At 51.9% G+C, this 18663-nt stretch overlaps 1 protein-coding gene across 2 annotated transcripts in view; it reads right to left on the bottom strand.

The window, feature by feature from the left end:
- The window catches only part of LOC140627986 (pseudouridine-5'-phosphatase), a 134196-nt gene extending 115842 nt beyond the window's left edge, over positions 1-18354 (bottom strand). For both annotated transcript variants that reach the window (XM_072816682.1, XM_072816683.1), the window contains exon 1: positions 18254-18354. In XM_072816682.1, coding sequence (XP_072672783.1) covers positions 18254-18323 — 70 coding nt within the window. In that variant the 5' untranslated portion in view covers positions 18324-18354. The remainder of the gene's footprint in view (positions 1-18253) is intronic.
- Between the last annotated feature and the right edge of the window lie 309 nt (positions 18355-18663).

Below are 18663 nucleotides of genomic sequence, written 5' to 3'. Positions count from 1 at the left end.
TCTCTGCCTCTCTCTCTCTCTCTCTCTCTCGTCTCTCACGAATAAATAAAATCTTCAAAAAAAAGAAAAAGGAATACTTAAACGTGCAATACTGCTTATACACGAATGTTTGTTTCTTGGTTCATTATCCAATGACCAACTCAAACATTCCTTTGACAATCTTTGTAAATTATGCTCAATAGGGATGTTATAACACTATTTTCATGCCTTCAAGTAATGGTTCACAAACGGGGTGATTGTACTCACCGGGGGACATAAAAGACAAGATAAATGTGTTTCTGTTTGCAAATCTTTTTTCTTATCTGATTTAAAAGACAACTGCTTAGGCGATAATTATAAATCTCTATTTATGAGCACATAATGTAGAAAGATGTAATCCTAATGACGGTAGCAGCCAAATGAGGGGGGGCTGAATGTAGCCATATCCTTGCAAAGTTTCCGTATACTTTTTAAATTATGTTGGCATTAATGCAAACTAGACGGTCACGTGTTCAGATGTTAACTGTGATCTTCAGAGTAACCACCAAGAAAATAACTAAAAATACATCGTAAAAGACACGCGAAGGGAATTAAAGTCGTGCACTAGAATATATCCAGTTAACGTGAGAAAAGGCAGTCTCGGGAAAATAAAGGAATGACAAGGAAATAACTTATATGGAAATCATGCCATACAGGAATCGTATTTGATCAAGAATGGCATTTCATGTAAATGGCTACGACCCCCAGTTAAAAAGTAAAGACTGCCACAATGGGCTTTAAGAAAAGAAAAAGAGGGACGCCTGGGTGGCTCAGCGGTTTGGCGCCTTCGGCCCAGGGCGTGATCCTGGGGACCTGGGATCGAGTCCCACGTCAGGCTCCCTGCATAGAGCCTGCTTCTCCCTCTGCCTGTATCTCTGCCTCTCTGTGTCTCTCATGAATAAATAAATAAAATCTTTAAAAAAAAAAAAAAGAAAAACAACGTGACCCAGCCAGACCCAACGTGACTGGCGCCTAGAAAACACAATTAGATTGAAGGGTGCAGAAGGTTTAAAGGATGGCCAAGGTATCCAGTGCCAACAGTAAGAGAAGAGGCAGACACAAGACAGACTCAAGACAAATATCTCTACTGCAAACAACACAGAGAAGTCTAATAGGAACATTTTATAGAGAGATCATTCCGGATTCCAAAGATGCAGGAATTATAAACCTGTATGCACTCAACAACAGAGCCCCAATTACATAAACCAGAAACTGAAAAAAATTAGAGGGAGAAACAGATAATTCACCAGTGGTGGTCGGAGATTTGGATATCACAGCTCTAATAATGGATAGAACTAGATTAAAAAGTAGTAAGGAAATGGAAGCCCAGATTTAATACCATTAACTACTTAAAACACTGCCAACCAGGGGCGCCTGGGTGGCTCACTCGGTGAGATGAGCGTCTGCCTTCAGCTCAGGTCATGAACCCAGCATCTTGGGATCACGCCCTGCATCACCCTCGGCCTCTCCCCCTGCGTGTGCGCTCTCTCTTTCTCTCTCTCTCCCAAAATCTTAAAACAAAACAAAACGCAACAAAAAAACAGCACCAACCAGCTGGACTTAGCAGACACCTACGGAACATTCCACCCAACTGTAAGCTGACACACCTTCTCCAGGAAAAGGCGGTGTCCTAGGTCATGACCCCATAAATTGGCAAAGGCTGGACTGAAATCATACAGCGTATCTCCCTAATCGGCGATGTGATGAAATTAGAAGTCAATCATAGAAAAAGATGGGGGAAATTCATAAGCACATGGAAAGTCAACGATGCACCTGTATGTTCAAGGCTCAAAGAAGAAATTAAAAGGGAACCTCGGAGACACTGTGGGATGAATGGGTGAAAACAAAAATACAACAGCCCCAAACCTATGGGGTGCAAGGAGAGCAGCGCTTGGAGGGAAGTGGATGGCTACACATGCCTATGTTAATGCAGAATGGTCGGAGATGTGGAGCGTGCCGATGGATCTGCAGAAGAGGAAGGGGCTGTGAGCCAAGGAACGGGCAGCGGTACGTGGCTGGGTAAGGGAAGGACATCGGTTCTCTCCCCTAGAGCCTCCAGAAAGGAATGCCACCCTGTACACACCTTGATTCTAGCCTGAGGAGACTGACAAGGGATTTGTGACCTCCACAACCACACGGTCCTAATACTCGCGTGGTCTTATACCACTTGGTTTGTGGCCCAGCGGTCAGTCCGGCAGCAAGAACCCAACACAGTAAGAAACTTTCTTGAGCGTCTATGCTCCTTTCTTCCTAATGGGACTACTGTACAACTTTTTTTTTTTTTTTTTTTTTTTTAAGATTTACTTATTTGAGAGAAAGAGCGAGCACACAGGCAGGGGGAGGAGCAAGAGAGAGATTCTCAAGCAGACACCGTCCAGCACGGGAGCCGGTCTCAGAGCTCAAATCCTCAACCCACAGATGATGACCTGAGCCAAAATGAATATTCGAGTCTCGACCAACTGAGCCACCCGGGCACCCCCCGTACAAGGACTCTTAAGCACACCAAACACACAACGTAAGAATGATCCTTTCTGAACATCTCACCCACAAGGACTTGAACCACAGAAGGTCAACGGCGGCTACCGACAGTTCACAGAAGTCCGTGCAACAGCTTCCCCGAGGCTGCCCACCAGCCATTACGCAGCACCACGGCCTGGGCCCTTCTTACCGCTACATCATAATCACACATGTATAAACCTTATTAATCCCTGGTCCTTTTTTCTCATTTCCCACTGTCACATCCTGACACTTCCATTGAGTGAATGTCAATAATTTAAGTTCTTCTTGAATTTTAAGAGACAAATATATGACCGCGGTGTTGTAGATGGATGTGTCTTTCTCATGTCCTCGATGGATACACCCTGTTAAGAATTAGCTTCCCACCGCCCCGGGCTTTATGGCTTAATGGTGAATCTATATATTTTTATGCCTTTTGAATAAATGAAAACCAGCAGATGTCCTCCACATAATGCAAACTTTAAAGACGTCCTTCCCCCAACGCAAAGAACAGCTTCCATTCTTTTCAGCATCTACCTTCTAGCAGCCTATCCTGCCACTCCTCTGTGAAGGAAGCCCCTCCAGAGGGCCTGTTGGAACAGGACGTCAGCAGCGTAAGCACTGATATGGAGATAATGCCAAAAATACTTAGGGCGATGCAAATTATTCCAAAATCTAGGAATCGTGTTGAGCTGAAATCAGGGATATATAGTACCAACTGCTTCTCCTTCTATTTTTTTTAAAGGTTTTACTCATTTATTTGAGAGAGAGGGAGAGCACAAGGAGGCAGAGCGGCATGCAGAGGGAGAGGGAGAAGTGAAAGCGGACAAACTTCCACGGTAGTCCCGTGGGCGCGGCACTCAGCCAGCAGCCCTAAGCGTTCACTGTCCACCGCCCTGGTGCAGCCTGCCCCCTGGTTCAGTGGGAAGTGGTCCAGATGGCTTGGGATCACAGAACCTGGCTGCGCTGGTCTACTAGGGCTGCCACAGCAAAGGAACACATACCGGCCAGCTTCAACAGACACTTATCCGTCCCGGTTCTGGGGGCTGGGAGTCTGAGACCAGACAGGGCTGAGGCTGCTTCCTCCTGAGGCCTCTCTCCTGGGCGGGTAGACGCCGTGTGCTCCGGTGTCAGTGCATGTCTGTGTCCTCATCTCCTCTTCCCATAAGGACAGCAGCCCTATGGGGTGAAGGCCCATGCAACTGACCTCATTTTACTCTAATCCCTGCTTTAAAGACCCCACTTCCAAACACAGCCCCATTCTGAGGTCCTGGGGTGAGCGTTTCAACACGTGCATTTTGTAGGAGACACAATTCAGTCCACCCCACGGCGTTATATATCTTCATGTGTTTGGTATTTGTGTCAAAGGCAAAGGCAACCAACCACTTAAAATTATCCTTGTCTATCTTGTTTTTCAGGGAAAGAGACAAAGAGAATAGTGAAGAATCAAGAATCAAGATCCTGGGCAACCCCGGTGGCTCAGCAGTTTAGTGCTGCCTTCAGCCCAGGGCGTGATCTTGGAGACCTGGGATCGAGTCCCACATCAGGCTCCCTGCATGGAGCCTGCTTCTCCCTCTGCCTGTGTTTCTGCCTCTCTCTGTGTCTCATGAATGAATAAATAAAACCTTAAAAAAAAAAAAAAAAAGAATCCAGATCCTTTTTAAAAGAATAGGCTTTGAGACTATAAACTGGTTTACACACCTCAGGTTTTAGTGAACCGTACTCAGGATTTCTGCAGAGACCCAAAGAGCAGTAAGTTGCAGGTCCCTCCCTCCATGCAGAGTATACCGCTGGTGCTCACAAGGAGTGTTGTGCGAGCCATCTGGACCAAAGGGGACAAGCTTGGTATCTGATTTCCAGCTGCACAGTGGCAGCTGCTGAGAGGCCACCTCAGTGGGAACCCTAGAGGCTCCTTGGGCACAGAATGAAGGCTGGCTGCATGTTCATTTTCGGACTCACATTACTACATGCCTCATAAGCTGTGACTCTAACTCAACGTAAATGGAAGACCCAGCGTTCCATCCGATGTCATCTTCACAGCCCTCCCCAGGATCTGCGTAAGCCTGACAAGTATAGTGAGAATGTAGAATTCTTGTTGAGTTCAACAATTATTGGATTTAGGTGGAAAGACATCTTACGTAGATGCTAAAAAAAAAAAGCAAAATCTAATCAGCTGAGTGGGAATGGAAAATACCTGTTAGAGGACCAGTTCTCCCTAATGCCCAGGTAGCTCATCCCGTGCCCAAAATATTAAGTGACATTTAGAAGAAGGAAGATCACTGAATAAATTCTTGCGTGCTATTGAATTACTTCTATTCTTTAAGTGAACTTGGCCTGTTGGAGCAATGGTGCTGTAAACACACTCTTAAATGCATACTCAGATTACTAATCTTCACTCACAATTTAAGATGACGTTATCTGAACGCAACGGGAACAAGTCACGTGAACTTCACATTCATCATTTTCATCAAGTTCACCTATTAGGCTAAAGTGATGATCGGCTCTCCCAAAAGGTTCCATTTGTTAATTCGGACAGGAGCAGCGCCGGCCAAAGAAATAAAACCTACTGGCTTTCTAAGTGTGCTTTGCTGACCATAAAGGTGTTGACGCTGATAAAAGAAACTGTAAATAGAATCAAGCAGTATCATGGCATCTGGACGGTGATGCTTTACATCTACTACATTTGTACCCAGAATAAGCCGAAATTGAATGTTTAAGCAACACGTACGTTTTGAACCGCTAACGTTAATAGTAACAGATCTTTAAAGCCAGGTGTACTGTGGCCATGTGTCCCTTGGCGCTAGCAGGGGCCTGTGATGGCCTGTGTCCGTCAGCTACATAGGAGCGGAGGCTGAGAACGGATGGGCATCCACCACCGGTGGGGAGAAATCACCACCTCGAGGCAGAGCTGTGGTCCTGGCACTCCAAGCTGATCCCGGAATGGAGTCGCCCACATTCAGTAAGGCTCGTGGACGGGGGCCTCTGGATTAAGTCAGCCCCTCATGTATGAGGCGGGTTTTGTCAACGTGAATCTGAGTACCCACTTCCCACCTAGAACATGTCTACCCCCGGAAATGCATTCCCATCACCCACGTACCACACACCCAACTTGTTTTAGGGCCTTCGTGTACGGGCTAGTGTCAGCGCACACAAGTGATGCTGAGGACAATATCCAGACAGCTATCAGATGAATGAGCGAGGCCCAAGGTGATTATTCCGTGAAGAATCGAGAATCCGTGCAATAGATTATAAGTTCCCAGCTCAAGCTCCCTTCATCTCTTTTTTGTAACTGGCAACTGTGTATTAAGTTTAATTGCATTTAAATGCAGGTGTACTATGAGTTCCTGCAGGTGAAATGACAAGGTGAACACGGTTCCTATGTGAGAAGGTAGGAAAGAAGAGTCCTTGGCCCTTGGCAGTCCTGGCAGCCAGGGCTTTGAACATAATTAGAGAAGGCGAGTATATACGAGAGAGGTGCCAGGATGTAATTAGTTACAGCCCAACATTTCATTAACAACAGTTAACAACACTGAAAGATCACAGGGCACACACCCAGGGATAGCCCAGGTTCTGTTCTAGTTTCTACTCTCATGCTCGCTGCATCGTACTGAAAATGGGAGTCTGGAGGCACGGGAGGGGTCTCGTGTGTGAGACCGAGCATGCCCCCCACCCCATCCCCAGTGTATATAAAGCGGCTATTCTCACAAACAGGTGGGTTTCTGCACCGATAACCACACCACGTCTGGGCACTGTTTGGAGAGCTCAGGCCCAGAGAGTCCACACAAGTGACCTAGATCCAAACCTCCGTGGAGGGCACACGGTCTAGAAGCCGGTGTTTTGCCCACGGATTTGCCTCCGGCCTTCAGAGTCAGGTGGAGCTCTTGTGCGCCGTCGGAGGGCTGCAAGCATGCCGCCTGCCCCAAGTCCCCGCAGGAAAACACCAACTGCATGCAAACACCTCGGCCTGCAAGGAGCGCCCCTCTGGGCAGGACCACTCACTGAGCTCACCCGAGAACGGCCTGTGATTTCACCTCAGCCTACGATGATGCCCTGCCTGAGCCCCTCCATGTCCCTGCAAACCCCGCCATGAACTAAACAGCCTCTGAGTCAAGCCTCTCCTCTTCCTCCCACGCCAGCCGTTTGTGCCCTTGTCCTGCCCTGCTGGATGTACCCATGTCCTGTCCTCCTGGAACCTGGGCAGGGGACCTTGTTTGCTGTTGTGCTGACATCAAGAATCTCAAGATGTCATCCTGTATTAGCGGGGTGGGTCCCAAATTCAGTGACAGGTGTCCTTATAAAGGACACAAGAGGAGACCCAGAGTCAGGGAAGCCACGTGAAAGAGGGGCGCACACATGGGAGGGATGTGGCCCCCTGGGCAAGTGCAAGAGCCTCTTAGCCAGTCTCCCTGGGCATATGCCTTCCTCATGCACGTCACCAAATACCCACGGCGCCCTGTGCTCCGGGAGGCTGGTGCTCTGACGGCAAAGAGGGGAAATCTCAATGCTTGAGCTTGGCATGGGCTCAGTACGCTCTGTCCTGGGAGAGCCTTTGCAGAAGAACGTCTTCTCTGAGAGGGCACACGCAGCCACCTCTTGTCAAAGCCCTGCCCTGGTCTGTGTCCTCCTGGCTTGGGGTACTCGCGAGCGTCCTTCCTCCTCCGCCTATGATACTCTTTCAGCCCTATGATGGAGCCCCCAGGATGAATGCTGTCTGGGCTGCTGGCCTGCTCCCTCTCCCTGGCTCCCAAGGAAAGTGGGTTAGCTCAGCAGATACGTGGCCATGCAGGGGGATGGCAACGTCTGCTTCCCCCAACGCTCAGCCCACTGCACCCTGACCGTGTCCCCGGAAGCAAGGGGTGGATCCACTCCCTGCTCTAGTCGTGGTACCCGGCATCTGGTGGGCGGGTTATCAAGGCCTGTGGCATTCGTGAACTGAATAAATGCCCCGACCATCCATGTCTCCTTGAGAGCCCTTGTGGATCTGTCCTATCACGCTTTTCTGAAATTCCATTTGAACCTAAAACTCTACCCCCAGAGAAACTGTCAGCAGCAGGAAGTGCCACCTGTGTTCAGCCGTCTGGATGGACCCACCGACAGTCTGGCAGCGGGAAACCACCTTAACTGCTGCAGACGACTGGCTACCTGTGTTGTTCAGATGACCCAGTGGGGCGACTTTAAATGCCTTCATCAGGCTGCTGGCAATCACGCAAGGTGATCACAACTGGTTTAACGAGATGGCTGCTGAGATAGGGCTGGGGCTGTCAGGAAGGGACCAGCTCGTCGGGCTGCAACCCGCAGACCCAGGGATGACTTCCATGTTTGTGTTAGGAGCACACACCCAAGCACGAAAAACACAGCCTACAGGAGAGGGCACCAGACACACCACGGGAAGAGCTGACGATCATTTTTATCTGTACGAACGCTCTTTCTCTTGGAAAGGTATCAGGGATGCGTCTGTGGCCAAATTCCTCAGATGAAGACAGGTAGGAACATTCTGGGGGAGAAGTGCCAGCCAGGGCTTCACTCTTCTCCACCAAAGCCTTCATCCAGATGCTCCCAGGTGCCAGGATCCCGCACGTTCACCCACGGGACCAGCAGGATACCAGCGTCACCAGCGGTGTTGGCGGGGGTGACACAATTGCCCTTGAGAAGACCTGCGATTGGTGAAATGTTGCTTCTTTTTCCAGCCGTGAGAGGAGGCACGAGGCTGAAACTGTCACGGTCACTGCCTGAGTCGCTGCCTGAGTCGCTGCCTGAGCTCCCGAGGCCTCCACTGCAGGAGGGACAGTGAGAGCACTAAGCACCTGCTGCCAGCTTGCAGAGCAACGTGAGGTAATGCTCGCAACTGCTCCCAAGAGCGCAGGGCACACAGGATAGGCTCTCGACAGGCACAGGTCTGGTGGGGAAGCCACTGAGAGCCTAGAAAGAGGCAGTAGCAGTGGGAAGGCCACAGAAATAGCTCTGAAGAATTTAGAAATAAGCAAGTATTGCACTGCTGTAGGGGTGGGCCAGTGGGTGAGGAAGGGACGATCTGAAGGTAAGCCGCACTCTTGGATGGCATCCCCTAAAAGCACTCAGAGAGATCACAGCCTGTGACCCACAGGAGACGTGATCCACATGAAGTGGAACCAGAAGCAGTATGGTCCGCAGGCCGCACACATACCCGCCCGGACACACCCATCCGAGGTTCCCACAGCGCCCTCTCTTCCTGGTGAGAGCCAGCAAGGCCTCCACATCCCCCGTAGCCATATCTCTGTGCCCAATGGTTCAGGCCTTCGAGACACACAGACACTATGGCCATCAACTATCCCCGGTCTCTCAGGCTCTGGACTTCTGCCCAAGAGGCCCCATGTGCCATCATGGAGGACAAGATGGGTTCGACAACTCTTCTGAGGACAAGACTGGTCAGCAGGCTGGGACTAGGGCGACAAAACTGACCACATGCAACATCTCCCCCAAACGGGCAACAGGGTGCTGCCGCACGTAATTGCCAAAAATGGCTGAGTCTAGCTAAGCACTGGGTATCACTTCTAGGTTAGAGGAAATAGAGGGGATAGAGGAACCGGTAAGGAGACACCAGGTGGAAACAACCAGACAAATCCTGGGTGTAGACCATTCCATAACATCACTGGCCTAGACTCTTTCAAAAAGTCACTATCGTGGGGGAAAACAAACATTATGTGATTGAGGGATGGGGGAAGTTTTCTGACTTAAAACAGGATAAAGGCACATAACTACCACAAGGAACCCACCTGGAAAACACTAGCGTATTTTCAGCTAGACACAGAAGCCATCCTTGCCTCCATGTTCCAATACAGTCATTACTGAGAATCTTTTTTTCTTTAAATTTAGATTCAATCACCCAACTTACAGTACATCATTAGTTTCAGAGGTAGAAACCAGTAATTCATCAATTGCATCGGTGCTCATCACATCATGTGCCTTCCTTAATGCCCGTCACCCACTTACCCCATCCAAAGTTGTCATCACCAAAACAGTACGGTACTGGCACAAAAACAGACATGTAGATCAATGGAACAGAACAGAGAACCCAGAAATAAACCCTCAGCTCTATAGTCAACTCATCTTTGACACAGCAAGAAAGAACATCTGCTGGAAGAGACAGTCTCTTCAACAAATCCTGTTGGGAAAATTAGACAGCCACATGCAGAATGAAACTAAACCTCTCTTAAACCACACACAAAGATAAACTGAAAGCGGATGAAAGACCTAAATGTAAGACAGGAATCTATCAAAACCCTAGAGGAGAACACAGGAAGTAACCTCTCGGGCCTTGGCCACATGTAGCCACTTCTTGCAAGACACGTCTCCAAAGGCAAGGAAAACAAAAGCAAAAGGAACTACTGGGACTTCCTCAATATAAAAGGCTTCTGCACAGCAAAGGAAACAGTCAACAAAACTACAAGACACTCTACAGAATGGGAGAAGATATCTGCAAATGACACATCAGATAAAGGGCTAGTTTCCAAGATCTATAAAGAACTTATCAAACTCAACACCCAAACCCCAAATAATCCAGCCAAGAAATGGGCAGAAGACACAGACATTTCTCCAAAGACCCACACATGGCCAACAGACACATGAAAAGATGCTCCACATCACTCATCATCAGGGAAACACAAATCCAAACCACAATGAGCTACCACCTCACAGCTGTCAGAGTGGCTAAAATTAACAAGGCCGGAAACAACAAACGTTGGTGAGGATGTGGAGAAAGGGGAATGAATCCCCCTGTGTTTTTTTTAATTCAAACACACTGCTTGATAAAAATACTCTCTTCTGCTTCAGAAAACATGTTTATTGCTCAGCCATTTCTTCTCCTGGTCTGGAATGTCCGTTTGTCTTCTTTGGTCCTTTCTGTACTCGACAAACATCCTCCAGGTGCTTTCAGTTGAAAGTACTGCTCTGTCCCTATTATGCCCTTGCCGTGTTCATTAGCAAGTTACGCACCGATTTCACTCACCATGTTTTATGTCCCATCTGGACTCTGAGACTAAGAGAAGAGACTTGTTTTGAATCCCGTACAGCACCTGCCGCCGCACATTTCTGAACAGACATGCGGAGTGGAATGCATGCCTCTGGAGCTGTGCTGTCCACCACGGTGGCTGGCAGCCACAGGAGGCTACTGAAATTTAAATTAAATACAAGGGAAAATTCCGTTTTCAGCTGCACTAGTCACATTTTACGGATGCGGGTACCAGGTGTCCTTCCTGTCTACAATGCAGATAGAGAACCTTCCCATATGGTAGGCAGATCTGCTAGATGGACAGTGCTGGTCTGGAGAGCAGAGGAACGGTTCTCATCAAGGACACCCCACTTCCCTTACATATACAGGCTGGGGAGACTCGGGATTTCAGGACATGAGAGGCAGGGAATCCTGCTGCTTGCTTTGGCTTTTGTCCCAAGACCTCAAATAAGCTCAGATGTGCAAACGACCACTGTGGTCTTGTTCTCATTTAGTGTAGAAATAGGATATTCTACTCGAGGTTGCACCAACTTTGGTTTGTTCCTGGATCTCTCCCTGACTAGCCACATCATTTGCAAGATTGTTAAGGAGACTACCATTGATCATAAAGAGGAACATACCTTGATTCAGCTCCTAAGCCCAGGAGAGGACAGTCAACGTAGCACAAGCAATGCCAATGAAAACGGTCCGCCAGGCAAGAGTATGTGGAGATGACCACCCTCCTCCCAGACAGGGGCCCTCTCTGCGTAGACACTTTTCCCACTGACACTTAGCTATTGAGTGTAGACATCACAGGAGAGGATGTGAGGGAGTCACAGCATAAAGGAAAGGAGTGACGTGCCTGCTAAAGGCTCAAAAGGTCTGCTAAACCATGCCAGAATGGCAGTCCACCTCTACAAAGCCAATGGGGAAATACTTCTTAACTCAGAAATGATGTGACAAATAACACTTTTTCTTTTTTTTTTTTTTTTTTTTTTTAAGAATTTATTTATTCATGACAGACACAGAGAGAGGCAGAGACACAAGCAGAGGGAGAAGCAGGCTCCATGCAGGGAGCCCGACGTGGGACTCGATCCCGGGACTCCAGGACCACGCCCTGGGCCGAAAGCAGCGCCAAACCAGCTGAGCCACCCGGGCTGCCCAAATAACACGTTTTCAAGAAAACTCTCCACACATGCCCTAGAGGCCATTTTAACCACAGATATCTGCAACAAACAGCCAAGACTGCCCCCACCCACTGTAACACAATTAAGTGAAGGTTTTCATAGATCAAACGCTCTGATTATTAGTCACTGGTACTCACATACGCTTGACAGTAGGAAATTTATCTTGAAATGTCATCTACTCTGGTATGACACTATTCTATTTTCCAGCTATGGGCTATGCCTGAATCCCTTTTCAAATGCCTCATCCCAAGGTGTGACCAGTCATCTCGGCATCTATGTAACAAGTGCCTGGAGTGGACATGTCTTGCGGGCATTACTTCCCTTACTCTTTTACAGTGCATTCAATCGGCACCTACCCTCGGAAAATGACAGAGTAACCGACATGTAAATCACAGAAGGCAAAAAAAAAAAAAAAAAAAAAAATCAGAGTAAATGGCAATTACTCAGAAAGACAAAAGGGACTAAAGAATCCCCAACACACTGCCTTTCCAGAAGAAAGGAGGAACAAAGTAAAAATCGATCATGAGAAAATACGAGGATGACAGGACAACAGTCCTCCCACGATTATAATCCCTGTGAATCCAAGGTGCCAAGCAAAGCACCCTGGGAGGTCGAGGGCTGCAGGAGAAAGCAAGGACGGGCACCACACCTGTACTGACAGGAATCTGCTGAACAGTTCAGCCTCTCGCCAGCTGGACAAAACTCTCGTTTATCAGCAGGATTATGCAAATTGGATCTCAATCCCTTCTCAAGCATTCTCGAAAGAGGAGCAGCTGTGGTGACCACTAGTCAAGCGACCAGTAACTACAAAGACGACCTTGAGGTGGGCAGAGTCCAGGTCAACCAGAAAGCATCACAAGGGGACACAGTTAACTAGGCTCGGTCCATACTTGGATTGCTTTGCTATTACCAAAGACTTTTCTCCAAGACACAAGAGTCCCTTCCTTCCTTCCTCCTGGGGGGGCCTTCCCCAGGCCCCCAGCAGCACGTTACTCCAAACGGAGAAAGTCGGAGTGAGGGCCGCCTGCGGTGGGGGCTCTCCTCCACCACCAGGCCTCCGACTGGCCTCCAAATTCCAGCAGATGTCTTTGCAAAGGTGGAAGGAACTTAAGTGTCACCTAGCAAGCCGAGCTCAAACCCAAGCACGTGCTGTTAGCTCCCGGGGGAGCAGGGTGGAAAAGAATGTGAATGCACCACGGCAAGGCTGCCCTGGCATCTGGCACGGAGACCCCAGCGCTCACAAAGGGGTTTCCAAGACGTAGAGCATACAGGCAATGATCATCTCACGCCGAGGGGGATCTCGGCCAGCTCTCGGGGCAGGCGGTAACCGCATTCGGGCGTACCGCAACAATCCTTCACTAGGCTCTACCTTCCTGAGATGCTCCCAGGACCCTGGCAATGTAGGGATAGGGGGACACTCAGAAGAACCAATGCACACGAAAACCAATGCAGACGAAAAGCTCCTCGTCTGTGCTTAGAAAAATTCTCATACATCACGTGGGGGGTCAGATGACCACGTGTTTTGGTTCCTGTGAAAATTAATGTGGAGCAAGCGCTAACATTCTATAAGGAAATTCCATTTTTGTCATCAGCTTCACGGATGCTCCAGGGTGGAAAAATGGCCTAGACAAGGTGAACAAGACGACCATGGTGTCACAAGGATTCTGACCACAGCCCGGGCACGACGCGGAACCAGTCGACTCAAGCAGCAACTTCCTGAGCTCAGTGAGCACCACAAAGCTCCTGCCCCTCCAGGAGCTTACAGGGTGTCCTAGGCCCCAGGCAAACAGGCACCTCCCAGCAGTCTCGGGTGCTATTATCTGGCAGATGCGAAACTGAGGGAGCACAAAGAAGACCAACGTAGGTCATCTATTCTACTACATAGAGGACAGAGGGTAAATTATAATTAACAGTTGCAAATATTCTTCTTGTGTCCTCACGCGATCCCTCTCTTGTTATTTTCTGATTTTTAAGAATTTAAAAATAAGCTTATTTTCCTTTGGTAATTTTTATGGATGTTAAAAAATTGGACGCCTAGAATATACATTTTACGTGCACTGCATTTTACATATTCCGGTGGTCTCCGTATTCTTAACGTCCACCGTCCACTGGGCCCCGTTATCGATAACAGACATACGGGTTTCTTCCTAAAGCCCTGCATTGGACTGTCCAGTACGACAGGCATTCATTCGCCCAACGAGGCTACTGAACACTTGAAATGTGGCTGGCTCGAGCTGAGACCTGCTTGTATGCATAAAATACCCACGGATTTCAGGGACTAGGCCTCAAAAATGAAGGTCATAGATCTTGGAGAGTTTTACATTGATGTAAGGAAAGACGTATTTTATTTATTTATTTATTTATTTATTTATTTATTTATTTATTGGAAAGACGCATTTTAGATGTGTCAGGATAGGAAAAAAAGTTTGTTTCATCTGTACCTTTTTGCTTTTTCAGTGGTGCTGTGCAACATTTTATGCAGTCCCATCTCTATTAGCCAGCATGGCTCCGCACAGCAGACTTCTTGTGTCTTAAAGAGAATGGGCCCACCCCTTGTGCTCCTAATTTCAGTTATTTTGCAAACTAGATAATCTTCCCTATCCAGAAGCCGAGACTCTGTGGAATCGCTGTCATCTTCTACCTTCGAAAATATCTTGTCCTGGTTCACAAACAATCCCAGTCCCCTTTTCTCTTTCTCTAAATGGCATCTGGGAGCCAAAATCATAACCTGATCGTAGCTGATCGTTACCCCACCAACAAAAACAGAATCCGAGAGCGTCTTTCCTATTTGGAAGGACGGCAGCCTCATACATTTCAAACTGGAAATGTACTGGAAAGTGCTCTGGCGTCATCAATGTTTCTGCAGAAATCTCCATTTACTTCCTCATTCCCGTCTGCTTAAACAAGCTTCTCCTGAATAGAAGCCTTCCCCCATGAAACTAATAGTTTTCGATTTTCACTGCCCTGAGAACACCAGTCCTGGGGGTGACGCTGACAAATGGAACTTCCAGAATTCACAATTCTCAAACTCCAACCTACTGCAAGAGGACTCATCATGAATGCATGGTGGAGTGTTCTGCACACAGCAGATACAGGGAATGAAGTCAGGTGCTGCAGAGCTACAGGAGGGTAGCAGCAGGAGAGACCGACTGAGATAAAGCAGCATGTTTTGGAAAGAAAACGGTGTTTTCTACAAGACATCCTGTGAAAGAATGGGATAAGTGCACTTCCGAGAAAGTTCTGCAAAGCCTTACTACCTCGGAGAAGCGTTAAAGCAGAAAGGAGAAAAGAGGGCAGAAAATAAGGAGGATATCTTCCCAAATGGCACGAACTCTTGGTTCTCTGACCATTTCACAGGATTGGGTAACAGCGCCAGGGGCTAAACTATTAATCTGGCCTTAGCTAGTGAGTAGAGCCCCCAGCGAGTAACTGCCCCTGCTGGAACCAGGTCACGTACGCCACATTCAGGCTTCAGGGAACAGCTGTGTCTGAATCTGGGTCTCAGAACTAAGAGTCCAGCTCATTTGGAAGTTTAATACATTTAATTTTAATGAGACTTCGGAGTTTGCATCCATATTCATGAGACACCCACTACAAGTTCTTTGGACCCTTCCCGAGAGGGGAAGGAGTTTCTTTGACAATTAACTTCCTGACCACCTGAGCAGGAACATTCATGTCTACAAACCAGCCTTATCCATCCCAAGAGGTTTCTGAAATTGAGTCCATTCAGATTTAGTACCTGCATACACTGTTTCTTGCAATTAGTGACCTCTACAGAGATTTAATTTTGTTTTTCTCTTCCTTAGGGATTCACCTGTTTCTATCTCTGGGTTTATAAAGTGACTGGGACGCCCAGGTGGCTCCGTGGGTGCGAGTCACTGCATGCAGCTCCCCGCAGGGAACCTGCTTCTCCGTTTGCCTGTGTCTGTCTCTCTTGGTCTGTCATGAACATATAAATAAAATCTTAAAAAAAAAGTGTTATTACTAGCAAACCACCTAGCAGGCGGCAAGGTCACCCTGGAAAGATGAACAGGTCATCTATATTTAGGATCCAATCGATGTGCAGTCACTCTTCAGCTCTGTTCCTGAGCTGTGCGACCTTGGGCAGGTGACTTAACATCTCTGAGCTGCAGCACTGTGTGTTCTCATTGGAATGCAAATACTTCCTCATCTTCTGCAGGGTTTTAAGGCAGTAGAGGCATAAAAGTCTCCAGCGGGTCAGGAGCGTCTGCAAAAGACACAGGCGTTTTCAGAGTTCTACAAGGCCTTCCGGAGGCTCTGAGGGTCGGAACCCTGTAAGAGGATGAAGCCATGAAGCTCGGTGCGCAGGGTTTGGGCAGCGCTCCGGTCCGTTCCGTGTTGATTCGTGCACTGAGTGTCATTCTGCTTCTTCAACTCTTCTTGGCTGTGACCCTGCACAGGGGCGGTGCAGGGAGTAGCAGTGCGAGGACCCAGAGTCCCTCGGGTCCGTGGCAGGCGCAACCTGCTTCCCCAACTCTCCTGCACTTGGGTCAACAGTGTGGCCTAAGGCGGGGCCGGCAGGGGTGCAGCCCTGCAGTCTGCATCCACTCAGCCCCTTCCTGTGCAGAAGCAGCCCCAGCCTCAGGTCCCCACTCTCCTGCACTTGGGTCAAGAGTGCGGCCTGAGCCGGGGCGGGGACGGGTGCGGCCCCGCAAGGTGCATCCGGCAAGTCCCTTCCTGTGCAGGGGCAGCCCTAGCCTCAGATTCAAAGTCCCAAGTTTCAGGTCCCGAGTCTCCAGCACCTGGGTCAAGAGCTCGGCCTGAGCCTGGGCGGGAACGGGTGCGGCCCCGCAATGTGCATCCGCCCAGTCCCTCCCTGTGCAGGGGCAGCCTGAGCCTCAGGTCCCAACTCTCCGTGCACTTAGGTCAAGCGTGCGGCCTGAGCGGGGGCGCTGGAGGGGCGGGAAGGGGTGTGCCCCCCCCCCCCCCCCCCGGCCCCGCAGTGTGCATCCGCCCAGCCCGTCCCTCTGCAGGAGCAGCCGGAGCCTCAGGTCCCCAACCCTCCTGCACTTGGGTGAAGAGTGCAGCCTGAGCCTGAGCGGGGGTGTGGAGGGGTGCGGCCTCCGCAATGTGCATCCGCAAGCCCCTCTCTCCGCAGGGGCAGCCCCAGCCTCAGGTCCCAACCTTACTGCACTTGGGTCACGAGCGCAGCCTGAGCCAGGGCGCTGGAGGGGGCGGGGAGGGGTGAGGCCCCGCAATCTGCATCCACCCAACCCCTTCCTGTGCAGGGGCAGCCGCAGCCTCAGGTCCCAACCGTCCTGCACTTGGGTCAAGAGTGCGCCCTGAGCCGGGGCGCTGGGGGCGCGGGGAGGGGTGCGGCCCCGCAATGTGCATCCGCTCAGCCCCTTCCTGTGCAGGGGCAGCCCCAGCCTCAGGTCCCCACTGTCCTGCAGTTGGGTCAAGAGTGCGGCCTGAGCCGGGGCGCTGGAGGGGCGGGGAGGGGTGCGGCCCCACAATGTGCATCCGCCCAGCCCCTTCCTGTGCAGGGGCAGGGGCAGCCCCAACCTCAGGTCCCAACCGTCCTGCACCTGGGTCAAGCGTGCGGCCGGAGCTGGGGCGCTGGGGGGGCGGGGAGGGGTGCGGCCCCGCAATGTGCATCCGCCCAGCCCCTTCCCGTGCAGGGGCAGCCCCAACCTCAGGTCCCAACCGTCCTGCACCTGGGTCAAGCGTGCAGCCGGAGCTGGGGCGCTGGGGGGGCGGGGAGGGGTGCGGCCCCGCAATGTGCATCCGCCCAGCCCCTTCCCGTGCAGGGGCAGCCCCAACCTCAGGTCCCAACAGTCCTGCACCTGGGTCAAGAGTGCGGCCTGAGCCGGGGCGGGGAGGGGTGCGGCCTGGCAATGTGCATCCGCCCAGCCCCTTCCTGTGCAGGCGCAAGGGTAGCCCCAGCCTCAGGTCCCAACCGTCCTGCACCTGGGTCAAGCGTGCGGCCCGAGCCGGGGCGCTGGGGGGCCGGGGAGGGGTGCGCACCCCCCGCCCCCCGCAGTGTGCATCCGCCCAGCCCCTCCCTGTGCAGGGGCAGCCCGAAGCTCAGGTCTCAGTCTCCTGCACCTGGGTCAAGCGTGCGGCCCGAGCCGGGCGCTGGGGGGCGGGGAGGCGTGCGGCCCTGCAGGGTGCTTCCGCGAGCCCCTCCGTCCAAGCCCCTTCCTGTGCAGGGCCGCCGGAGCCTCGGATCCCAAGCCTCCGGCCCCGGGGTCAAGGCCCGTCCAGCCGCAGCCCCCCCCACCCCCGCCCGCAGCAGCGCCCCCGCCGGCGAGGTCACGACCCCGGCCCCCGCCGCGTAGGAGGCCGCGAGCAGGCTGCGAGCGCGGCGCGGCGAGGTGCGGGAAACTGAGTCCGCCGCGGCCCCCGAGCGCCGCCCCCGCCCCCCCCGCAGCCCGTCCCCACGCGCGGCGCGGCCGCCGGAAGTGCTGCCCCGGGCGGCGCCGACGCCAGCGCCCCGCGCGCCCCCGCCACTCGCCGCCGCCCGCGGGGGTCCCGGACGCCGCCCCGCCGCGCCGCGCCGCGCCGAGCCGAGCAGCGCGCCGTCCCCGGGCCGCGTGGCGCGCGGCGGCCGCAGGCTACGCACCGAGGAGGAGGCCGTCCATGTCGAACAGCAGGTGGGTGGCGGGCCGCGGCGGGGCCCCGGAGGCCGCCATGGCGCCGGCGGACGCGGGCGCGCGCACGCCGGGGACACGGCCGCGCGCTCGGGGGCTGCGCGCGCCGCCCGCGCCGCCTCTGCGCACGCGCGCCGCCCGCCGTGCACGCGCGCCCCGCGCCGACCCGCGGGGCCCGAGCCGCCTTGCGCACGCGCGCCGCGGGAGCGTCTCTCGAGAGCCGCGCGCTCCGCTCTGCGGGCGGGCTTGTCTCGCGCGGTCTCCGGTGCCGCCGCCGCCGCCGCCGAGTGCGGATGCGGCCCCGCGCGGGCTCCCTTCTGCCCGCATGCACCGCGCTCCCCACGCACAGCGGACGTCCCGGTCCCGGCGGCGGCACATGCAC

Source organism: Canis lupus, chromosome X (genome assembly GCF_048164855.1).
Source record: "Canis lupus baileyi chromosome X, mCanLup2.hap1, whole genome shotgun sequence".
Lineage (NCBI taxonomy): Eukaryota > Metazoa > Chordata > Mammalia > Carnivora > Canidae > Canis > Canis lupus.
The sequence above is the reverse complement of the archived record's forward strand: the minus strand, read 5'-3'. Positions and strand labels throughout refer to the sequence as shown.